Source organism: Lotus japonicus, chromosome 4 (assembly GCF_012489685.1).
Source record: "Lotus japonicus ecotype B-129 chromosome 4, LjGifu_v1.2".
Classification (NCBI taxonomy): Eukaryota; Viridiplantae; Streptophyta; class Magnoliopsida; order Fabales; family Fabaceae; genus Lotus; species Lotus japonicus.
The window spans coordinates 45,832,854-45,846,515 of NC_080044.1; the positions used below are offsets into that span (position 1 = coordinate 45,832,854).

Consider the following 13,662-nt stretch of genomic DNA (forward strand, 5'->3'; position numbering starts at 1 on the left):
TTTACCATTCACAGCGAAAGAAGGACATGCAGTTGTGTTTCAGCTCTCAAAACGGAACAAAGCATCACTCATTGTCAACGTCCTTCGCTTTCATGGGTCGTTGGCGACGTTGTCAATACAACTACGCCTCGTCGTGATCGGTCTCTCCTTCACCTTTTTGTTTTTTTGAGTAGACTTAATGGTCTTTTTTCTGAAAGGTAAGACTTAATGGTCATAATGCATATTTTCCCATTTTCAATTATTAAATTCTAAAAGGGAAATTAACTGATTTTACTGGATGTAGCCAGTCAAATGCATTGGTGCAATTTTACTCCAATTTTTAGGTGGTGTATATTAGGCGGCACCTTTATTTTATGGTTGTAAAGATTCAAAAAGTTTTTTTTTCAGCTTTTCCATGCAATAAGTTAATCTGTTTGGGAACTTCTTGTATACACTTATGGTGATTCAGGTGAGAGATTAAAGTCCTTTTGGATAAACAAGCAACCCTTTGAAGTATGAGCCTGTATACTACTATTCAATAGCTGATGGATGTTAAAGCAATCAACTTGAAAGGCTAAAGAGTTTCAATGATTTCTGACAAAAATATGAGTAGAAAAGGCTCTTATCCCCTTTTTAATCATCTACTTGCAATTTTATGCGGTCTTTAATTTATGGAAACACATTCCTAGCAATAGGTAGAGTGAGAATTAATATTCATATGATTGTTTCAAAGCTGAAAATTCTTATTCTCGAATATAAATTATTCCTAGGAATAAAATAATCACAATCATTCTCCTGATTAGAGTCTCATGAAAGCAGCATGGTATCTAATATTCCCATGAAAATAGGTGTTTTTGGAAAAATTTTTATTTTTAAAATTAAATTAAACTAAGAAATTATGGAAACACTGAAATTGTATTAGAAATCGGGAGTTCTATACTCAACCACAAAAGCTAGCTCAGTTAAAAGTCCCACATTGGCGAGAGGTAGAGCATAGATAGCTTTTATAAGGGTTGTGCAAACCTCAACTCTTGAGCTAGCTTTTGTGGTTGAGTATAGGTCTCCCGATTTCTAATAATGCATACCAAAAAGTTGTAAACCTTAAGCATCTAGTCCAAGTTTGATCTCTAGGTTGTGATGATTGTCTCCAAAAAAACTGTTTTTCAAAAACAGTAGTTATTTTCAGCTTTTAAAATTAAAATCTCAAAATATTTTCTATAATATCTCAGTCAAAAAGGATTTAAAAGAAACAGATTTTGAAATTTGTTTGCAAAAACCATTTTTAAATTCATAAATTTCTAAAACAAACCAAACAACCAACCCGAGAAAAGCTTTAGAAATGGGCTATCTCAAGGTTGTTATCTAAAACCAAGGCCCACTTATATATATTCTCTTCACCAACATAAGCTTTTGATTCCTTTCCAGTTTCAAAGAGCAGCACAACACTGAGTAAAGCAATAACTTCAACCGCAGTAGAAGAAACGAGAAAGAAGGAAACCATCAATGGCCGCAACCACTTCCAAGAAAAGATGGCTTCCTCTCGAAGCCAACCCCGACGTCATGAACCAGGTTCTCCCTCTCATTGTTCCCCCCATCTTCACCGATCTCCAACTCCTTCTACATCGTTTGATTACCAAAACGAAAATCATTCAAAATCGTCATGAACTAGGATCAGAATTAGGTTTTAGAATCACTTTTGCTTTCTGCTTTTGGATGATAGTGAAGTAGTTATTATCAGCATGCATGATTTGAGATTATAGTTGTGTTTTCGCTGAATTGCAGTTTCTTCGTGGTCTTGGCCTTCCTGAGGATCAAGCTGAGTGCTACGATGTCTATGGCTTAGATGAAGAGCTTCTGGAAATGGTTCCCAAGCCAGTTCTTGCTGTGCTTTTTCTCTATCCCCTTACTGCTAAGGTTTTGCATATATCCCTCTTTTCTGTGTTTTTTTCTTTTTTCATTTCTGTATCGGGTTCATATGTGTTTCTTTTGATTTTAAATTTTTTGTTATCTCTTATCAGAGTGAAGAAGAGCGATTGCGACAGGCAAATGAAAAACAGGTAAATAGACATCTATTTATGTATAATTCTCCAATCTATTTTGGAGTTAATTCGTTTTTCAGGCTTCGAAGGATTGCGCATGTGTTGGACCATTTTACAAGCTTGTGTTATTATTTGACTAAGCAAAGTCAAATGAATCTGAATTTTGGGTAGCATTTATTATGTTGTTGATTGTTTGGGTAAATTCGATTAATAGGGTTTTATGTGTGTTTGTTCTGGTGTAGGAATATAGCAACAAAGTGTATTTTATGAAGCAAACTGTGGGTAATGCTTGTGGTACAATAGGGCTTCTTCATGCTCTTGGGAACATAACTTCTGAAGTCAAGTTTGGTAAGCTTTTATCAATCACATTCATATTGCCTCGATTAAGTGTTTTAGCGCATCAACCCTTAAATCTCGTTCGATTTGTTGTTTTTGTTGTTACCAGTTGAGGGGTCATTCTTTGATAAGTTCTTTAAGTCTACTGCGAGCTTGGATCCATCGCAGGTTATTTTTCCCCACCCACCAGACCTCCTCCTCTTTCTTTGTCATGTTTCACAAATGCAAGCAGCTGAAGACTATTGGTCAGCTAAATATAATGTTCATTTGACATTTTCTAACTTTTGTATCTTGCAGCGTGCTGTATTTCTCGAGAACGACAGAGAGATGGAAGTTGCTCATTCTGTAGCAGCCACTGCTGGTGATACAGAGGTATTTAAGCATTAGTTAATTTCTTTTCTTTTTGTAGGGTTTTTTATGTGATGTATTGTGATACAGATGTAGTGATCAAAGTTTCAGTTCAGCCTTCTTATTTTTAAATATAACCCAATGGATTTGGAAAAAACTTGCAATTGGAGTCACTTGTTTGTTGTTATCATTATTCTTTATATATGATAAACTGATACTTAAGCCATGACTTTTACATTACGGAATTTATATTTATAGGTTCTTGTACGAGGAGTAATCCTAGTGATTTAGATTGGCCCTTTAGACTAGATATTTGAACCTATGTTTGAAATTTGTTATGTTACTGATTTTATACAAAATGTCTCTTCGAAAAGTTATTACAATCAACTGGCCATTTAAATATGCCATGAACCAATTACCCCAAATGCTAAAGCTTATAGATGTAGGCACATGAATAATCTATATTATATTTCTAACATATTCCTTCATGCAAAATCCATCTGGGCTTGAAACATGGACAATGTGCTTAAATACAACTTTCTTTTAAGAAGAATGTGGGAAACAATGATTTAACTCTAGATCACTTGGTCATATAGGCTCTGATAACTTACCATAGACCAACGATCCCGAAATCTTAAGTTGTTACGTGTCGAGACATTAATGGTTATTCTATTTCTAAATTCCAGCAAACATCATAGTAGATATTAAATCATTACATACCAACCTGTCAGAGTCAATCCCTGCCTTTTTCCTTGAAGTTGTATGATTACACACACATGAAGATTTACTTTTATAAGGTGAAAGGAGACTAACAAGTTTCCTTTGAAAATAGAAGTAGCTATAATTGAAAACACTCTCAAAGTCATTCGCTTAAGCTAGTGATTAGCAGTAACATACTAACATAGCAAATTCAGTCAGTTATTTTGTTTAGTTTATGGCAACGTGTGCGATCTATGCCACTATTTGAGGCAATTGCTTCAAGTATTATGGTCAAGGGTGAGTTCGTTCATGTAGTAAACTCTCTAAAACTTCCACCGCTGTTTGGCATCATTTATGGGACGAGCCACCTGACCTCTACATCTACAAGAAGGTTTTCAAGGATTCCCCCATGGATCCACCACCAGTGCCACACATCATTCAAACCGATTACCTAGTCACAACATCAGGGCTTTGATACTACTGGTGTGGCACGAGGGGAGCCTAAAAACCAAGGAGATCTCCACAATGGGTTATATTAGGTGGACGAGTGTGCTGCTCATCATATCCATACCCATCCAATGAGAATTATGAATCACACTTGACACCACAAAGGAGACCAACAACCTCGGGTGCAAGGATACGGTTTTCCCCATTGAGTAGAATCATAGAATAAGAATTGGTGAACAAGGTCCAAATGTTAGAACAAATTAATATTAGATGTCGGTTGGAAATTAATATGGCTAGTGCATAAATGTTACGGTTAAACAGTGGTTAGGCAGTTAAGAAGTTGTTAATAGTTTGTTGAGTTTGTTAGAGTCGGTTAAGAGTTTGTTAGTTTGTTAAGTGTGTTGAATAACAACAATGTATATAAGCTGTGAAAAGCCATTGTAATATTCATGATTGCAGATGAATAAACTTCTTCTTCTATTCTCTCTGATTCTCTCTTCTGTTCTTCCCTCTTTCTACCCTAATCCTAACATTGATATCTAGAGCCTACGATTCTCGGAGCGCCATGGCTGACGATAAACGGTGGCTGAGTGCGATTCGTGAAGCGGAGGAAAGGATCGCAGCAACGACCTAACCCAGCATTGCAAGGCACATGCGCGAACTGGAAGAACGCATTGAACTTCAAATCAATGGCTTCCAGGAGGTGATGAGAGGCATTGGGTTGTAGGTAACCGATTTGTCACAGACGTGACAGACTCGTGGCGGAGGCGACGGCAAGCACCGCGTCGCTACTCGGTTGACGCGTTTGGATTTTCCAAAGTTCAATCGCGACGATGTTGATTCGTGGCTCGCCAAGTGTGAGCGTTTCTTTGCGTTGGATTTGACGCCGGAAGGTGATCGAGTTGCGGCTGCTAGCATCGCACTTGATGAGAGCTCATTTCGATGGTTCCAGAGTTTGGAACAGAGCACAGTGGGAAGGCTGGCTTGGGCGGATTTCGCTGCTGCAATCAAGATCCGATTCGGCTTGGAATTCGATTCCCCCATGGAAGAACTCAAGCGTTTGGCACAGACGGGAAGTTTGGATGATTATCAAGAAGCTTTCGACAATTTGATAGGACGCACAAAATTGACAGAAAATCAGAAATTGCAGTGCTATCTTGGAGGTCTCAATGCAGAACTCAGCAATGGCGTCAAGATGTTCGCTCCTCGAACATTGTTGGAGGCCACGAGAATGGCGAAGCTTCAAGAGAAGAGTTTTGAACTGTTGCAGAAGAGAATGGGTCCTGCACTCTTGCTTCCAGAAGCTATGGAAGTTGGTCAGAGAAGAAAAATCCAAGTATTCTTGCTGAGAAGAAAGTGTTCCAACCTGACAAAAGAACTCAACCTGACAATTTGCAGAAGAGTATTTTGGGAAAACCAAACTACACTTTCCAGAGGAAGCTTACTCCAAAGGAGATGAATGAGCATCGCGCTCAGAACCTCTGCTTCTTTTGCCATGAGAAGTATTCTCCAGGCCATGAGTGTTCCCAAAGAAAGAAATTACAAGTGTTTTTGATGGAGGTGGATCACATGGAGCCAGCAAATGAGGAACAAGAAGTGGTACAAGAGGACAATGAAGTTGCACCAAGTGTTCCTACTGTTTCTCTCAATGCTTTACATGGGGATTCTTCAGAAGAACCTATGATGAGGATAACAGGGTGGATTGGAAAGAGGAGGATTTTTGTGCTTATGGATACTGGCAGTGCACACAATTTCATTAACCAGAAATTGTGCCAAGCAGGCATAGTACAATTAAAGCCTCTACAACCTATCCAAATCACAGTAGCAGATAGTGGATTGATACAAGGTGCAAGATGGTGTGAGGATGTCCACTGGAAGATGCAAGGTTATAATTTTTCTGCCAATACTATTGCTATACCTCTTACTAGTAGTGATTTAATTCTGGGTATGCAATGGCTGAAACAGTGGGGTAAAATATCTTGGGATTTTGCTAACTTGGTTATGGAATTTACAATGGGAGATATTCCAGTAAAATTGCATGCTTTTGAGGAAAAGATTCCTAGGTTAGTTTCTATTGCTAAATTGAATCATATGATGATAGAAGATAAACTCTGCTGTATGTTGCATTTGATTCCTTGTTGTGAGGGCTTAGTCTGTTGTAATCTCACTGCTGCTGAGAGTTCTCAGGGTGATGTAGCACAGCAACAAGCTTTGTTGTTGCAAGAATTTCAGGATGTGTTTGCAGAACCTAAAGCCTTACCTCCCTTTAGGGGAATTCATGACCTTAAGATCATCTTGAAAGAAGGGTCTAACCCTGACTCTCTTAGACCTTATAGATATCCACCAGCCCAAAAAGATGTGATAGACAATATGGTGAAGGAATTATTAGATTCAGGGGTAATTCAGCCTAGCTCATCTCCTTTTGCTTCTCCAGTTGTTTTGGTTAAGAAAAAAGATGGGAGTTGGAGAATGTGTGTGGATTATAGGAGGTTGAATGAGATGACCATTAATGCTAAATTTCCAATTCCATTGGTGGAGGATTTACTTGATGAGTTAGGAGGCGCAACAGTTTTTTCTAAACTGGATCTGAGAGCTGGGTATCATCAACTGAGAATGAGGCCAGAAGATGTTGAAAAGACAGGTTTTCAAACTCATTCAGGGCAATTTGAATATGTGGTTATGCCTTTTGGCTTAACCAATGCCCCTTCAACCTTTCAAGGTGCCATGAATTCCATCTTTTCTGCTCAACTCAGGAAGAGTGTATTGATTTTCTTTGATGATATTCTTGTATATAGTGCATCTGTGGAAGAACATATTCAACATCTTAGGGAGGTCTTCACTATTCTGAGATCTCATTCTTTCTTTGTTAAGCAAAGCAAATGTGCTTTCTTCACTCCCATAATTGAGTATTTGGTACATTTTATTACTGCCAATGGTGTTTCAACTGACCCAGCCAAGGTACAAGCAGTTCAAGATTGGCCTGAACCTTCCACAGTGAAGCAGTTAAGGGGATTTCGAGGCCTCACTGGCTACTACAGGAGGTTTGTCAAGGGTTACAGTATTCTGGCATCTCCCCTTACTGACCTACTTAAAAAGGATAGTTTCTTATGGACTGAGGCTGCTCATAAGGCATTTCTCCAGCTGAAACATGCTATGACTGAAGCTCCTGTTTTGGCTATTCCTGATCTGTCCAAACCATTTATGGTTGAAACAGATGCTTCTAGCACATGCATAGGGGCATAGGGGCTGTATTACTTCAGAATGCACACAACAAGGTTCTTTCCCCTCGGAATAGACTCCTTTCAGTTTATGATAGGGAGTTGTTGGCATTGGTGCATGCTGTTACCAAATGGCACCAATACTTGTCAATTCAGCCCTTCACTATACTCACTGACCAGCAAAGCTTAAAGTTCTTATTGGAGCAGAGACTGTCTACTCCAGCACAATATAGATGGGTTACCAAGCTTATGGGTCTCTCCTAAGTCATTCAGTACAAAAAAGGAAAAGAGAATGTGGTGGCTGATGCATTGTCCAGAGCCACTCATGGTGAACTGCTGCGACTTTCAGTTTCTTCTATTTCTATTGAATTGTGGGACTGCATCCTTAAGGCTTATGTTTCTGATGCAACACTTCAGCAGCTCAAGGGTCAAGTGTTAGCTGATCCTCTTTCTCATCCTCATTACAAGGTGGTGGATGATTTGTTATTCATGAAGCATAGATTGGTTGTCCCTTCAGATCTCCATGTGAGGGAGTTAATTTTACAGTGGTTACACTCTTCACATCAAGGAGGGCATTCTGGTATTAAAGCTTCTACCCACAGAATCAAGTCTCTCTTCCATTGGAAGGGGTTAAGCAGAGATGTGTCTCTCTTTATCCAAAAATGTGAGACTTGCTTGAGATGCAAGTATGAAACTGTGGCTAAACCTGGCTTGTTACAGCCCTTGCCTATTCCAGGTGGCATATGGCAAAGTATTGCCATGGACTTCATTGACAAACTGCCACTATCCCATGGGAAGGAGACTATTTGGTTCATAGTGGATAGGCTGAGTAAATATGCTCATTTCATTCCTTTATCTCACCCTTATACAACTCCAAAACTTGCTGATATTTTTCTGAAGGAGATCTATAGACTACATGGTGCTCCTGCTAACATTGTTAGTGATAGGGACCCTATTTTTACCAGTACCTTCTGGTCTACCTCTTGCAGCAGCTTGGCATTTCTCAGAGCTTGTCCACAGCCTACCATCCACAATCTGATGGTCAAAGTGAGGTTTTAAATAGGTGTCCGGAGCACTACCTTAGGTCCATGACCTGGCAGAGGCCAAAGGAATGGGTTAATTGGTTACCTTTGGCTGAATGGTGGTATAACACAAGTTATCACACTGCTATCCAAGCAACTCCTTTTGAAGTGGTGTATGGCCAGCCTCCTTCTTTACATTTACCTTACTTTCCCCAAAGCACTAATGTGGAGGCCATTGACAGAAGTTTCTTGGCTAGAGAGAAGATGCTCAAGAAATTGCAGGGCAATTTGGTTAGGGCTCAGGCCAGGATGAAAAGAATGACAGATAGGAATAGGACTGACCGGGAATTTCAGGAGGGAGATTGGGTTTTTCTGAATGTGCAACCATATAGACAAGCTTCTACTCAGTATAGAGCTTCTGAGAAACTTTCCCCTAGGTTCTTTGGGCCATATCAGGTGTTGCATAAGGTGGGCAAGGTGGCCTATACCCTGGCTCTACCTTCTACTTCCAAGATTCATCCCACTTTTCATGTATCCCTATTGAAGCCTTGTCCTAATCCTCAGCTACCATTGCAGCCTCTACCCGAGGACTGGGGTAATATGGATCAACCAAGGGCACCTTTCAGAATTCTTAAGAGGAGAGTGGTGCAAAAGAAACATAGAGCAGTCACTGAGGTTCTGGTTCAATGACATGGTGAACTACCTGAGGAAGCTACATGGGAAGTCCTCTACAACCTGCACAAACAATATCCACTGTTTGACACTTCTGTGGATATTACTCCTGTTGATTTGTCAGTTCTTCCTTGAGGTCAAGGAAGTTGTTGTGGGGAGGGATATGTTACGGTTAAACAGTGGTTAGGCAGTTAAGAAGTTGTTAATAGTTTGTTGAGTTTGTTAGAGTCGGTTAAGAGTTTGTTAGTTTGTTAAGTGTGTTGAATAACAGCAGTGTATATAAGCTGTGAAAAGCCATTGTAATATTCATGATTGCAGATGAATAAACTTCTTCTTCTATTCTCTCTGATTCTCTTTTCTGTTCTTCCCTCTTTCTACCCTAATCCTAGCAATAAAGGTATATTTTTATTGAGGAGAGTTAATAACTGGTTTTTGTTTTTCATTCATATGAAGTAAGGAAAACCCCTGTTACTGGCTGAATGAGTTTAAGATAACCCTACAGATTTTAGGGACGAAAAATCGGGTAAAAAATTTGAAACATCTGGAGAACTGTTTTCCTTAATGTGGACTGGAAAATGATTAGTTCCTTCTAATTTTTAAGAGGTAATGTCGATTATGCTGTGTTCAACAAGCTGGAATTGTAGGTTACTAAGGTTTAGGTGAAAATATAACTGTCATGGTGTCTTCATAGGAAAACTGACAGTACGGTCAAAAATCTAAAAAATTCCTTATTTCTAGTTGTTTCCTTTTATTAACAATTTTTTGTTTAATATATTGTAATGCAGGCATCAGATAATGTGGACACTCATTTCATCTGCTTTGCTTGTATAGATGGTAATTCCTTTATATAACTGATTAGTATTTTCTTCTGTTTCGTGTTTGTAAAAGAGCAAGACAGTATACCAAGATACAAACAACAGTAACAAAAAACTAGCCAACCTAAATATCTGAATAATGAGAGCCAGATGAATTAAGTCTATATCAAAACTATTTTGGGATCCTGGAGATTTCTTAAATCAAGTTCTTCTCCCTTTTGCAGTTGTTGACATTTATCTGATTAATTTCTGTGCAAATCGTGTTGTATGCAGGTGAGCTTTATGAGCTTGATGGAAGAAAGTCAGCACCAATATCTCATGGTCCATCCTCCCCAAGTACTTTGCTGAGGGTAAATTTCTTTCTTAGCCAAAGAATTTGGTTTGGTTTGCAAATACACAGAAGGATTCTTTTTTTTTGGAAGTCCAAATATATATATATATATATTTAATAATAATAATAATAATAATAATAATAATAATAATAAAGAGGGAGGAGACTGAGCTCAAGAATAGGAGAATGGAAATAACAAAAACAAAAATCTCCAACCATCCACAAGAATGCACAAACTCTAATCCACCCTATAAACAACAAGAACCTCCCTGAATAAAAGAAAAAACCTAAGAAGTAAAGCCGAAGACCTAAACCGGATTCAAAAACCACAGAAGGATTCTATAAAAGTTTTGTCTGAGTAGTTTCTATTATCGGCTTTAAATGCATGAAGAAACAATTACCACGATTGTATGGGAAAGCTGCTCAGACATTTTACCTGGATTTGATGCATCCACCTTTTAGAGGAAATTTTATGGATAGAGGGTTTCTTAAACTGTCTGAATCTTATAAGAGAAGTAAGTTCCCTCCTGCTTCCCAACCTCACCTGTTTCTGCTTGCAGCTGTCACCCTTGTCAAGCACCTTACCTTTTGCGCATAGAGTTGTAGCTTGTTTGGATCAGCTTATTTTTCCCCCAAATCAATTCTGGCACTTAAGCCACTCACATAAGTTTCTCCCCAAAATTGATCCTGACTTTAGATTTCTAACCATGCTATTAATCAACTTGACCTGGTTGTATATGCCATCTTTGTGCGCATTTATTCTCCGTGTAAAATTAGGGTTGTGCTCGAGTCTTGATTAAGCCATTTTCAACACCGCGTTGTCTTCTTAGTTATCTAATTGTCTTAAATTGCTGGGTTGTAACTTCCCATCTTTACATATATGCTCATTACTTCTATTATTTCTGATTACTAATATATATCTGAATTTATTACAGGATGCTTCTAAAGCGATCCAAAGCATGATAAAGGAAAATCCAAACTCCCTCAACTTCAATGTCATTGCACTATCAAAGAAATCCAGTGATGGACATTAAGGCATTCAGTTTAGGTTTATTTTGGGTTTATATTGAATCAGTATCTTGATGTCATCTCTAGTATAATCCTAGGCATCCATGCGGCTTTTTGTTCACTATATCTGTGTGTATTCTCAGATTTTTATTTTCATTCAGTGATCTAGCAAGCTGAGCCTCTTTAGTTTAAACTTGATGTAGTGCGAGTAACAACATTGTTATGATGAGCAATGTGAGCTGATACTTTTATGCCAAATAATTCAAAAATTATCAAATCATATATCGTGCTCAATCACTAATTATCAATGTTTGTAGAACCGGACCGGTCATTGAACCGGTCAAGACACCGGTTAAAGGTTTAATCGTCCAACGGGGTTGAACCGGGGTCTGACCTGTAGAAGTTTAAATAGTATTTTTTAAACATATATAAGTATATATAATGATGTCCTCGTATGCTAGATCAAGTGGTAGGAGCTGGGGACATATGAGTTAGGTAGGGAGAGGTTCAAGGATCGATTCCTGGCGGGTGCAATTTATCTTTCCGATGTACCAAAAAAACTAAAAAAGTATATATAATGATAAAGTACATAATAATAATTAGCCTAATTTTATTATCATCATATTATGATCATGTGGCTGCAAGATGCAATGCCCAATGGGGTCCATATCCAATGTTGATGATGAATAGAATATGTGGCCCGTGTCCAAGATTGTAGCAGGTGCCAAAAAAAAGGTTTTTTCCTTATTGGGCCGTGACCAATGTCTTAGCCTTTATCTTCATCCATGAGCAGCCGTCAACCTTTCTCCCTTGCCCCAACTCAATAGCACCATCATCGACAGTCTCTCTCACTCTCTACATCTCTATCTTTTCTGTTAGTTTTATCTCTTTCTCTGCATAGTAATATGCCTGGGGAGCAATGTATGAGCCTAAGATCACACAGGAACAGTAAAAGCCAATGCTAGTCAATTGAGAACGGAGGAAGATGACCGGCTTGGCGTCGTCGGAAGCATGAAACGGCACATGAACGACGATTCTTCAAAGACGGTTCGACCAGTAATCCACTGGTTCTTTCCGGTTTCACCGGTTTTTGACTGGTTTTGGCGGCTTTCCACCGGTTTGCATGAACTCCGGTTACCAGCACCAACTGAACCGCTCTAGCCACCGGTTCCCGGTCTAACCGGCTGGTCCGGTCCAGTTCTGCAAACACTGCTAATTATTGAAGGTGCTGCTTATTTGTAAGCTTATTTGAGAAGTTTAAATAAGCTGAAAGTAGCTTATGATAATTGTAAAATCTTATTCACAAGCTAATTGGAACAATTTTAGAAGATAAACTCAAAACTTTTTATAGGAATGTTAACCTATAAACTCAAAACTTCCTATAAACTCAAAACTTCTTATAGGAATGTTAAACTCAAAAACTTGATTAAATGTATATCTCAAATAAGTTCTTACAAAAGAGACATGAAGACTCATGGTAAATGGCTACAACTAGGTTTTATCCTATTATGTACAGTACACAACAGGCCCATGTTACTACTACTCTAAGAGAGAAGCCCAACACAGTTGTGCTGTTGCCCAATTTAGCTGATTTCTGCTTTATTTTTTCGGTAATTAGATTAATGACAATATTTATTTATATATTTGATTATATTTTCAATAAAAATGAGTACTTGCAACTACTTTGACCAAAAAAAATTAGTACTTGTATCATAAAAGTTATTTTACTTAAGTATACACCACTGCAGAGCTCAAAAGCAAAATTCTGAACGTGAGAAAATGTTGTCCTCAGAGTCTTTAATTGAGAAGAATTTATCATGAGATTTAAAACTTCATTGTGAAACATTCATTTATCATTTCTCTTGTTCTTTTTGACTCCACATGAATAATTCATTGAACATCACTCTAGTTTTTCATAAAATTTAGCAGGGCCTAGCACTAAAATAATTGATTTGAAGCAACAGACCCACCCACTCACTTCTTGTCCGAAAAGGTTGTGGGTCAGGACTAGCAATTTGTCTCATCCATATTTTAGCATTAATCATTATCTCCCTTGAGAACAAAAAACAGGGGGGAAATAAGGGTTTTCATTGTATAGGAGCAACCCAATAAATTTGATAATCCAAACTAATTTAATTAGTTGGTTTAATTTACTTTGAACCCGACCAAATCAAATACAAATAGGTTGGACTCCTTTTTCCAGCCCTCTCAGAGTATCCTTTCACCTAGTAGGGGAGTGAATCTCCAGAATTACAGTTGGACACTATTCTCTTCCAATAGTGTATTTTTTATGCACACAAATTGGAAGGTACTTATGACTATATATATTTAAGAGATTCAAGCTCTTTCCACTTGGATCAACACATTGTTAGTTCAGTAGCTGATTTATTTTTTCCAACTCAAAATAATCTGGTAGAGAATTATAATTTTTTATACCTAAAGTTTTATATTTATACTTCTAAACTCTAGAATTTATATCATTTTTCTAACCATTTTTACTTTGTCATATAGAGTTATTAAGCGTCTCTAGTTGGATTTATTATTCAATTTTATCATCATATTTTAAATAATAAATTAATGAGTTACCTAAAATTATAATATAAAAATAATATATTTCTTAAAAGTAATATCAATACTTGAAACACATTTAAATATTGTAGAAAACCATTAAAGAGTAGTGAGCTTTTTTTTTAGTTAAAAAATTTAAAATTTTACCCATGAAAAATGATAAAATATAAAAATAAAACA

General features: G+C 37.7%; 1 protein-coding gene across 1 annotated transcript; it reads left to right on the plus strand.

Moving 5' to 3' along the window:
• The first annotated feature begins 1,387 nt into the window (after positions 1–1,387).
• On the plus strand, positions 1,388–11,194 carry LOC130711879 (ubiquitin carboxyl-terminal hydrolase 3). The gene is made up of 9 exons (XM_057561654.1): positions 1,388–1,548; positions 1,762–1,893; positions 1,998–2,036; positions 2,261–2,366; positions 2,464–2,522; positions 2,652–2,726; positions 9,546–9,594; positions 9,849–9,925; positions 10,842–11,194. The coding sequence occupies exons 1-9, from the start codon at positions 1,483–1,485 to the stop codon at positions 10,938–10,940; spliced, it is 702 nt and encodes a 233-aa protein (XP_057417637.1). The 5' UTR covers positions 1,388–1,482; the 3' UTR covers positions 10,941–11,194.
• The last annotated feature ends 2,468 nt before the right edge of the window (positions 11,195–13,662 follow it).

Bases quoted from the DNA above. Each gene is read 5' to 3' on its own strand.
- LOC130711879 (XM_057561654.1), top strand. From the start codon at position 1,483: ATGGCCGCAACCACTTCCAAGAAAAGATGGCTTCCTCTCGAAGCCAAC. The intron at 2,523-2,651 runs GTTATTTTTCCC...TGTATCTTGCAG, and splicing joins CGAGCTTGGATCCATCGCAG to CGTGCTGTATTTCTCGAGAA. The intron at 2,727-9,545 runs GTATTTAAGCAT...ATTGTAATGCAG, and splicing joins CCACTGCTGGTGATACAGAG to GCATCAGATAATGTGGACAC.